General features: G+C 36.3%; 1 protein-coding gene across 3 annotated transcripts; it reads left to right on the forward strand.

Annotated features, from left to right (window-relative positions):
• Nucleotides 1-4,321: 4,321 nt before the first annotated feature.
• Nucleotides 4,322-11,256, forward strand: LOC311056808 (uncharacterized protein). Of its 3 annotated transcripts, XM_084073623.1 has the most exons (7): nucleotides 4,323-4,787; nucleotides 5,399-5,440; nucleotides 6,787-6,828; nucleotides 7,930-7,971; nucleotides 8,120-8,161; nucleotides 8,315-8,446; nucleotides 9,981-11,256. In XM_084073623.1, the coding sequence occupies exons 1-7, from the start codon at nucleotides 4,433-4,435 to the stop codon at nucleotides 10,268-10,270; spliced, it is 945 nt and encodes a 314-aa protein (XP_083929749.1). In that variant the 5' UTR covers nucleotides 4,323-4,432; the 3' UTR covers nucleotides 10,271-11,256. The 3 variants fall into 3 exon arrangements, with proteins under 3 accessions (XP_083929750.1, XP_083929749.1, XP_083929751.1); XM_084073624.1 differs by lacking the exon at nucleotides 8,120-8,161 and having other exon boundaries at nucleotides 4,322-4,787; XM_084073625.1 differs by lacking the exon at nucleotides 7,930-7,971.

Raw genomic sequence — 11,256 nt, forward strand, 5'->3', positions numbered from 1 at the left:
TCCATCATGTCTAATGGGATATTAATACGTAACTATGCAGCGATGGTGAACAAAGGCAGTGGTTCTCAAACTGTTTCATGTCAAGGACCCCCAAATTGATTTATATTTGGCCGCGGACCCCCATCTGAAACATTTGATATGAAAAATTTAAAAAATAATAAAAAATAGCAGATCTACAAGCTCGCAGCGTGGCACAAAGTGACCCGCTTTGTGCAGATCTGCAAGCTGCGAGCTTGCAGATCTGCTATTTTTTTAAATAGTCAACGTATAAATCGATAAAGTGGTTCAAATGATTGTATTCATTCATTAACTACTTTTTCTGGGGACCCCCTGGAACCCCCTCAAGCGCCCCTGGGGGTCCCCGGACCCCACTTTGGGAACCAATGAACAAAGGGAACTTGATGTCAGGACAGCAGAGTCACTGTCCATCTTTCACCGCAGGCTGAAAACCCACCTCTTCAGGAAACACTACCCTTCCTCTGTGCCTGGCCTACTTGTTAACTAGTTGTACGAACACTTGTTTTATTGTTGTATTGTTTTATTGGATCTTGTTTAGTCGATACACTTATTTGTTTTAGCTCCTGTTCATTTGATTTTGCTACTTTGTCTCATCTGTTTAAGGAAATAGGTAGCTGATATATTGCACTTTTACCTTAGCGCTAGGTATACTCTTAGTTGCTTGTTTTTGCAGAGAATGCACTTAAGACTTCTGGTGATTAATAGTTTTCGTTCCCTACCTATGTTGAATGCACTTATTGTAAGTCGCTTTGGTTAAAAGCGTCTGCTAAATGACTGTAATGGAATGGAATGGAATGGAAAGACCCTTTGTGACAAACCACACATCATGCGACAAGACTCCGGCCGAGACAAAGAAAGGAGGAAGTGAAATCTCAGCCATAATACAGTACATGTGTTCTCATGAAACTGAATTAGTGTTGTAAGCAGCATTTTAAGGATGTTTTTTGTCTCAACAGCAATAATTGCACAGCGATGGTGAAGGAAGGGAACTTGGAAAGAGCCTTTCAGACGAAACCACAAATCATCTGACAAGATTACAGAGAACTGAGAAAAATAAATAAAGAAGTGAAATCTTCAAACATGTTTTACCATAGAGCTACATGAAACCTGATGACGTGCTTTCATTTTAAAAATGTGCATACTTTTCATTATTTATCTTGCCTTTAGTATTCATATTCAAGTATTGACTACCTGTATTCTATACATCCATATTCAACCGTTTATCCGGATCAAACTTTATTGTCACATTACACGTAACATGGGTGAAATTCCTAATTGTGCTTTAGGCCCATCAATGAATGGGGTTGCGGGGGGTAGTCTAAAATATATGCATTTTGATATATTTCAGCATAGTGGGGGGCTGGGGGCCGCCATAGTTATGTATAAGCAACTCTTTGGTGATATGTTTTTTGTGTTTTCCATCTCCTGGATGAACACTAAGGGTGTAACACAGTTGAATACTCAAACTCAAAATGAAATTACAATGATGATGAGCAGCTGTAAAGGTTCATGTACCTAACGAGTTCATATACCTAACGAGTTCATATACTAACGAGTTCATATACCTAACGAGTTCATATACCTAACGAGTTCATATACCTAACGAGTTCATATACTAACGAGTTCATATACTAACGAGTTCATATACCTAACGAGTTCATATACCTAACGAGTTCATATACCTAACGAGTTCATATACCTAACGAGTTCATATACCTAACGAGTTCATATACTAACGAGTTCATATACTAACGAGTTCATGTACCTAACGAGTTCATATACCTAACGAGTTCATATACTAACGAGTTCATATACTAACGAGTTCATATACCTAACGAGTTCATATACCTAACGAGTTCATATACCTAACGAGTTCATATACCTAACGAGTTCATATACTAACGAGTTCATATACTAACGAGTTCATATACTAACGAGTTCATGTACCTAACGAGTTCATATACCTAACAAGTTCATATACCTAACGAGTTCATGTACCTAACGAGTTCATATACTAACGAGTTCATATACTAACGAGTTCATATACCTAACGAGTTCATATACCTAACGAGTTCATATACCTAACGAGTTCATGTACCTAACGAGTTCATATACCTAACGAGTTCATATACCTAACGAGTTCATATACCTAACGAGTTCATGTACCTAACGAGTTCATATACCTAACGAGTTCATGTACCTAACGAGTTCATATACCTAACGAGTTCATATACTAACGAGTTCATGTACCTAACGAGTTCATATACCTAACGAGTTCATATACCTAACGAGTTCATGTACCTAACGAGTTCATATACTAACGAGGAGGAAATCATAAGGTCTGGAGGCAATCAGATTTTAAAAAAAAACAATAGTCATGATTCAGGAAAGTTGTAAATCTGACAGATTTGACCCGAACACTGAAGGAGAGATACGACGTGCACACAGTGCACACAGTGCACATCACGTGCACAGTGTGGGTGAACAAAGGGAAGTGGGGTAGACATTGGGATGAACCACATCGTATCATCTGACGGGGTTTTTCCAGCCAACAGAGAACTGATAGAAATCAATAAAGAAGTGAAACCATAGAGATACATGAAACATGATCATGTTTACCATAGAGATACATGAAACATGATCATGTTTACCATAGAGATACATGAAACATGATCATGTTTACCATAGAGATACATGAAACATGATCATGTTTACCATAGAGATACATGAAACATGATCATGTTTACCATAGAGATACATGAAACATGATCATGTTTACCATAGAGATACATGAAACATGATCATGTTTACCATAGAGATACATGAAACATGATCATGTGCTTTAATCAGTATGAAAAAAAGAAACATAAATACCTGTACATCATTTTATGATTATTTGTTGGTAACACTTTTTTTCATAATTGATCTTTCCTTTATTCTTCATGTTAAACGATTGACTATGAACTATAAACTATTGTTTTCTAATGATTTAATTAGCAGCCTATATTAACACTTCAAAGTGAATGTCGATCTCACCGGTCTCGTAGATTTAATTACAGGCCTGGTCTATTTAATAAAGGTCATACAGGATGAACAAATGGAATTGGAAGTGATGGAAATACAATTGCAGAGAAAATAATATGCTCAGCTCAACAATGACTACTGATGCCTCAAAATGGATCATTTCATACATTAAGACATATTTTGATTTATTTGGCTATTTAAAATGGCAGAGGATCACAATGGTAGAGATTTTTTTTGTTTTTAATGTGTGCACATCTTTGAATATATATTTTTTAAAGCAAACATTTGTAACTCAAATGTTTGCTTCCGGGGGGTCTCTGGAACAACATATTTTACAAATGTTCACTTTGAAAATATATATTCAAAGATTTGCACACACACAGGTAGAAACGTAGCTTTTTAAGGTTTTCATATTATGTCATATTCTGATTTGAGATCAAAGAGGAAACTGCTTGAAACTGGCATATTGTGACAAATGTCTTCTATACAAATAATGAATAGCATCCAGAAGCAGAATGATACATGTGATGTATAATTACATAAGTATAATTGTCTTAATTGTTGTTGTTTTTAGTTTTTCAATAACTATTTAAAGGGCTTTTTTCACCTCATTTCTAAAATGAATGTGTTCCCTATGAAAACTATATAAAGAGGGTTTCCTCACAGTGGTACTGAACTCATCTCTGCTGCACGCAGTGGTGTAAAGTAACTAAGTAAATGTACTCAAGTAGCCTACTGTACTTAAGTACAATTTTGACATATTTTGACTTTACTTGAGTATTTCCAAATTTCAATACTTTTACTTCTACTCCACTACATCTCAGAGGGATCAGGGAAATATTGTACATTTTACTCCACTACAATTATTTGAAGACTTTAGTTACTAGTTACTTTGTAGAATTTGATTATTATTACAAAACATACATTAACCACTTCAGCCCTATATACAATTCGGCCATTTGAAAATAGCTGATCTACAAACTCACAATGCGTCGCGATGCGACACATTGTGAGTTTGTAGATCAGCTATTTTCAAAGGATTTTTCATGAATTTCATGCATTTTGAAAACTTGTGAGATGAGACATTCTGCGTAACGAGTTCTTTTGTACTTTTACTCAAGTACATTTTTTATTCCGAACATTTACTTGTAACAGAGTACTTCTACATTGCAGTATTGGTACTTTTACTTAAAGTCAAATATTTGAGTACTTTTTTCCACCACTGGCTGCGTGCAAATACACTTTATAAATACAAATGAAGGCAACTGTGGGCGGGGTGGGCGGGCTTACAGAAAAAACATAAATAAATATATATATTCATGAGCTTGTGCTGAAATATATGAAGTGAAACCTTTCCGTCTCTGGTGACACTTTCAGGAGAGATTTGAGGATGAAGGAGGTTGTTACTCTACTGCTGCTGTTGTGTTTGTCTAAGACAGTGGTTCAGGGACAAGATGGAACGCTCACCCACAACCAGATAGACAACGAGATAGATAACGAGATAGACAACGAGATAGACAACGAGATAGACAACGCGATAGATAACGAGACAGGTGCAGACACCGACCCCAACCCAGACATCTGGGCCGAGCTGAGGAAGCTGAGGGGGGGGCTGCACAGTGTGGAAGAGGTGCTGGTGGAGCAGTGGGTGGAGCTGAACGTTGTGAGAGAGGTGCTGGTGGAGCAGTGGGTGAAGCAGAGCATCGCCAACAGGAGGATCGTAAAGCTGGAGACAGAAGATGCAGGTACAAGATTTTACATTTAAAGGGACTACACCGTGAATTTTAACTTTTCCTTATTTTTTTGGGTGTGTTTTTGGGTCTCCCCTACCTCTCTTCTAGCCCCCAAAAATACTCAGGCTTTCACAGCATACCTGGGGTTTTATGAAAAGGCCAAACTGATTTGGCCCCAAAAGTGACGTCACTTTCGGGTACAATCCCTCCTGTTTTTCAGTGCCAACATAGAAAAAAAAGAAGAAGAAAAAACTTTTTTTTTCTTCTTTTTTACTTTTTCCACACAGAACCAGGACATAACATGCATACAAACTGGCTCAATAGCGTCCCGTGCCAAACAGGACAATGTGGTATTGCAGGTGAAAGTGCTTTATAAGTCAGAGAGAAGTTAGTTGGAATGAGTATATATATATCTATATATATATATACATATATATATAGATTATATATCTGAGGCTTGATTTAGGCTCAAACATTTTGAAAAACGTTTGAGGGACATAAACAATATGATTAAAAAAAAAGAAAAAAAAGATGGTGTTTAATTTGAATGGAGCTTCATTCTGAAATGTACCCTCGCTCTGTTCATTAATGTAACTGAAGGTTCAATTCGTGTGTGTTTACAGCTCTGCAGAAAGACGTGTCGGCGCTGAAGACAGAGAACACAGGTGAATTCAATTTACATAACTTACAAAAAGAAAGAATCACAATTGTACACATTCAAAGTCAGCACACACAAATCCAAACTAGAAAAAAGGAATAGGCTGAAGCATTCTTTGCCTATCCTTAACAATCCTTAAAAACTAAATATATGTTAATATTTAAAAAAAATCTTAAAATATGCTGCAAGATAAAAGATGAAAAAAAAAGAAGATGTTTCATTCAAAACGGAATTGTTTTGCTTTTTAAGGCTTTTTTAAATCTCCCTTGAGATGTACACTCCATAGTATAACTCCCAACATTGAAACACGTCTAGCCTTCTCTTGGTTTAAAAAAGACATTGAATACAAACTGCCAGGCTTTTACACCATATCTACACATTTTAATGTGCAGGACTTTATGAATAATGGATTTGTTGATTCAAGGTAACTATAGCCTTGTTTATTATTCTAATAGCTCTTTTCTGTAGATTAATAACAGGATCTATATTTGTTTTACATTCCCCCAGACCTCAACACAGTATGACATGTATGGCACTACAAGTGAAAAATACAATAAATGCAGACATTTTTGATTCAACAGCTCCCTTGTTTTGTACAAAATGCCAACAGATGTGGCTAATTGACCTTTGATATATTGAATATGTGGCTTCCAACAGCTCAAAATGGTCTGGCCCCTCCGTAGTTGATAACTATGGAGGGGCCAGACCATTGTTTCCCTGATGCCATTTTGTATTTAGATCTTATTAAGCCATATATCACAAACAAGAGCCCTGACATGGGCTGACTGGACCAGTCGCTCCTGGTTGTGCCTGATACTCAGTATAAACACCAGAGGTGAGCGAGCCTTGGCGGTGTCCGGCCCCAGACTCCATATTGGAGGTTTTTCAATCCTTTCTAAAGACTCACTTTTTTCTCGCTAGCTTTTAATGCTGTTTGACTGTGTAATTAATTACCAGTGGTGTAAAGTAACTAAGTACATGTACTCAAGTAACTGTACTTAAGTGCAATTTTGAGGTACTTTTTCTTTACTGGAGTATTTCCAATTGTCTATACTTTTACTCCACTAAATCTCAGAGGCAAATATTGTACTTTTACTATTATATTATAAAACATACATTAACCATAAAACTCTGTTTTATACCTAGGCTACTGTGGGCTATATGAAAATAGCAGATCTAAGCGATGCGACGCGTTGTGGGCTTGTGTAGATCTGCTATTTTCAAACATGTTAGTACTTTTACTTTTGATACATTTTAATACCAATAACTTTGGACTTTTACTCAAGTAAATGTTGAACTCCGGACGATGATGATTTAAATACATATAAAGTTTAAATTAATGTGTGTTTACAGTATTGCAGGATGATGTGTCAGCCCTGAAGAAAGAGAACTCAGGTAAATTCAAATATTAACTGATATCGATTATAGCTGAACGATTTTGGGAAAGAAAATTATTTACGATTTTTCTGATTGATATTGCGATTTGATTCGCGGTAAAATTATTTTTAAGTCAAGCTTCAGTTTAGTATTCACTGTGTACGTTTAAAAAGTAATGGAACGTTACCAAATGGCATACCATTCATTTACTGCTCTAGATTCTAATAAATAAGGATGAGAACTAAAATATATGAATTGCTTCATTTCTTCCAACATGTATCTTCCAAGTTCCAACATGTATCATTATTTATTGTTTCCAACATGAAATGTACATATCTAAACATTTAGCTGCAATATAAATAGCTTATTTTTGTAAACAATCCGACATTGAGCTTGTTAAGTCATTAACGTATGGCTCAAGAAGAGAAGCACTTTCTGAAATGAAGTTTATGTGATACAAATTAAATTGCAAAAATAATGACCTTTTTGTGTAAACAATTCACAACAGTGAAATAAGTAGGTCATTCATAAGCACATCAACAGATTGGAGAAAAAAAGTATTTAGCTTATGTAGATGAACAACTAAAATGTAACTTTTTTTTGGGGCTCACAAAGTCCTTTCCTACTGTACATTGTATAGGAAAAACTCAGAATACATAAGTGACAAAGATACAAAGTTCATAATAATAATGATGGGAAAAACAAAAATAGAAAGGAACTAAAGAACAACAACGTTGGTGGAAGGGCGAAGCATAATAGAGACGGAACAGAGATATTTGTTGATTATTGGAGAAGAAGTATTTGTTGCTCTGGTGTTTTTTACAAAGCAGGATTCCCTTCAAATGATTTATTTACGTTTTAAGTCTGATCTATACTTGTGTCGATCCGAAAGGAACAATTTACCTCATGGCAGAGTTTCTCTGGGCAACACGCAACATGGCCCTGAAGAAAGGCTGAAGCCCACAGAACTAATAAATAAAACAATATGCAATATCATCGGACATCTCTAATTACGCGCATGAAGGCTTTTTATTTCATTTTTGATGGCCTCACTGTTTATATTTACTACATGAAAAGATGAATTAAATGCATATAAAGTTTAAATGTGTGTGTTTACAGTGTTGCAGGATGACGTGTCAGCCCTGAAGAAAGAGAACTCAGGTGAATTAAATTGACATAAACCTTTAATAGATGGTTCTGCTGACAATAACACGATGTGCATCTAATCTGTTTATTTCATGTTTGATGGCCTCACTGTTTATACGTATTATTTACCCGCATATAACAGTTTAAACGTATGTTTTTACAGTGTTGCAGGATGACGTGTCGGCCCTGAAGAAAGAGATCTCAGGTGAATGTCATCTTTTTGGGTTGTTTTATTCAAAGGCTTTTTTTTGTGTGTTATCCTTTTAGCATTGTTGTATTTTGCAATCTGTTAATCCATCAATAGATTGAAACATGATGAGAACAATTACTCAGAAGAGACATTGTTCTGTTTTCACAGAGAGACCAGAGGTAGCTTTCTCTGCTGGACTGTTATGCTCTGTGGGAGTTGTGGGACCCTCCAAGACTGACTTCACTCTGGTTTTCAAAAACATCTTCACCAACACTGGCCAGGCCTACAGCCCACATACAGGTACTGACCATTCTCATCTACACCATTGGTTCTCAAAGTGGGGTCCGGGGACCCCCAGGGGTCCTTGAGGGAGTTCCAGGGGGTCCCCAGCTAAATGATAGATTAGGAACCAAATGGACCCTTATGGGTCTGTAACTCTGAGAGTGTACAAATGGAACCAAATGGACCCTAACGGGTCCATTTGGTTCCATTTGTACACTCTCAGAGTTAAATTAACATTGATTTTACAATATGAATTGGGGTCCCAGAGATAGAAATGCCATTAAATGGGGGTCCGTAGCCTAATGCATGTCAAACTGGGGGTCCTTGAAATTAAAATGGTTGAGAATCACTGCTAGAGCCGTAAAAAGCTTCTCTTATGGGGGTCCCTGAGGCATATCTTTTCAAATGGGGGTCCGCGGGCTAATAAGTGTCAATTTGGGAGTCCTTGACATGAAAACGTTTGAGAAGCACTGATCTACACAACCTGAATCAACAAGTCTGTGATGAACCACTGTGAATTATATTAAAATATAAATCTAATTTAATAAAAGGAGGTATTTGCTAAGGTTTGGCATATTTTATATGTTTATATATTAGTTATGTATTGTGTTGAACTGTTTTGGGCAATCAATGGTACCAAACACATTAACCACTTAACCCGAATTTATACTGAAAATAGACGATCTATAAGGTACAATGTGTTGCATTGTGACCTGTAGGTCTGCTATTTTCTAATATGTTTGATTTTATCTATTTTGAGTAAAAACATGAGGTAAAACACATAAAAATAAGGTTAACCTATAATGTCATGCCCACACTTAAAGGAGCACTTCATCCATTTTCAACCTATCTTCATATAACTGGCCCTCACTAATACTCATGTTTGAGCCCAGAGAAAGCAGGTACAAACTCAGGGGCAATTATGTTTAAAAATACATTTGCAAGGACAGACACTATAGAAAAATGCCTATCTGCCACCACGGTAAACATTTGGAATACATTAGACCAGGGGTCTTCAACAGGGGGTCCAGGACCCCTCAGAGTTACTACAGGGGGTCCGCCAAATCCTTGTGTGACATGATTTTTTTTTATTACCTTAACCACTTGAACCCTAGCATCCCTTTTCTGAGGAGAACTTTAGCCAAAAATAGCAGATCTACAAGCTCACAACGCCTCGCACTGCGAGGCGTTGTGAGCTTGTAGATCTGCTATTTTTTGGCAAAGGGGTGTTTGGTGTAGAGGGAAAAAAGAGCAGACCAAGTAAACAAAAGAAGTTTAATCTGAAACACAATTTTATACGATATAGAGGGGGGTCCCTGCTTCATCTCTCTCTCAGCTAGGGGGTCCTTGGCCTGAAAATGTTGAAGACCCCTGCATTAGACAATGAACTTAAACTGAGCAACTACATAAGAACATTTAAATGAACCTATAAAGCAAAGGTAAATAATAGATATATTTGTACATAAGAGGTTTCTGCCTGACAGCAATGTTATGTTATTATAAATGTTATTACAATGTTATTATGAATTACATCTAGTGTTGTTCTCTCTAGGTGTGTTCACAGCTCCAGTGAGAGGACTCTATTACTTCACATTCACTAGTTATAACTACTACTTTAAGGGGTTAATGGGTGTGACACTTTACCATAACGCCAAGAGGATCCTCGTCAATTCCAGATTCGCTTATAATTATTATTATTATCATAATAGTGTGTCTAATGCATTAACTTTAGAGCTAGAGAAAGGAGATCAGGTCTACCTGACTCTTCCTGCAGGTTATCAGCTGTCTGATGACGGCTATGCCCAAACCACATTCAGTGGTTTCCTGCTCTTTACCATGTGATCACAAAATACCTGTCAAACACATGTATTCTCTCTCTCTCTCTCTCTCTCTCTCTCTCTCTCTCTCTCTCTCTCTAAAAAAAAATGTGGTAAATGGTCAGTGGTTACCTACTCCTCACCACGTAAAGAGTAGGGTAGTTATTACATGGATACAGGATATAGATTAAACAAGTGAAATTGGAAGTGATGACACTAAGAAATGAGCAGGCAAAATTGGAACTGGAACACTATAAAAATGAAGCTTAAAAATGGGTACTTTCTCCTGATTGGCTGAGATTTTGACACCTACCGGAAAATGTATTTTATGTTTATTAGAGAGCTGGAGAGACATGGAGACTCCTGTTACTGAACAAACACTCTATAGCAATGATTACTATCAGAATATAGTGCTTTAACCTTTTAACAAAATACTTTTTGTTTTAACCAAAAAATATCACTTACCCTACCTTTAAATAGTAATAGTGATAAATTATTATTATAAATCTGAAACAAGTTAACAATTAGTAGATGGTGTTTACTGACTTTTTTTGTTTTATTTTTTCTGTGTAATTGATGCAAAGCTAAAAATGTTTCTCTTCGTTCTGTTTCGTTTGTTCTGATATGTAAGTCTTGGAGCATCGTTGACACTTGTTTTTTTTTGTTGCTCTTTTGTTTCCTTTTCTTCGTGACAATTAATCTAATTAGAATATTAATAAGGTGGTTAGGGTTAGGGTTAATAAGGTGGGCATAATAAACTTCGGCTTCAGCCCAAACCTTTTTGATCTTGTTGAAAATATTCTGTATGTTCAACCGTTTGTTTTTCTAAATCATGACCGAAATAAATAAATAAACTAACTAACTAACGTGAACATCCCTGTAAAACATACACGTATACATTATACTGTGTGGACAATGGATAACATAACATTACGTATCAGTCTGTGGTTTTTATAACACGTATTGTTTGGATACATCTTCTATATTAACAGTATTATTAAACAGCCATTG

The sequence above is a fragment of the Gymnoscopelus microlampas genome (genome assembly GCF_963454915.1).
Source record: "Gymnoscopelus microlampas genome assembly, chromosome: 12".
Taxonomy (NCBI): Eukaryota; Metazoa; Chordata; class Actinopteri; order Myctophiformes; family Myctophidae; genus Gymnoscopelus; species Gymnoscopelus microlampas.

What these genes read in the sequence shown, in the direction of transcription:
- LOC311056808 (XM_084073623.1), top strand. Translation starts at nt 4,433, where the DNA reads ATGAAGGAGGTTGTTACTCTACTGCTGCTGTTGTGTTTGTCTAAGACA. An exon ending in CCTGAAGAAAGAGAACTCAG is followed by an intron (nt 6,829 to 7,929) that starts GTAAATTCAAAT and finishes GTGTGTTTACAG; the next exon opens with TGTTGCAGGATGACGTGTCA. An exon ending in CCTGAAGAAAGAGAACTCAG is followed by an intron (nt 7,972 to 8,119) that starts GTGAATTAAATT and finishes ATGTTTTTACAG; the next exon opens with TGTTGCAGGATGACGTGTCG.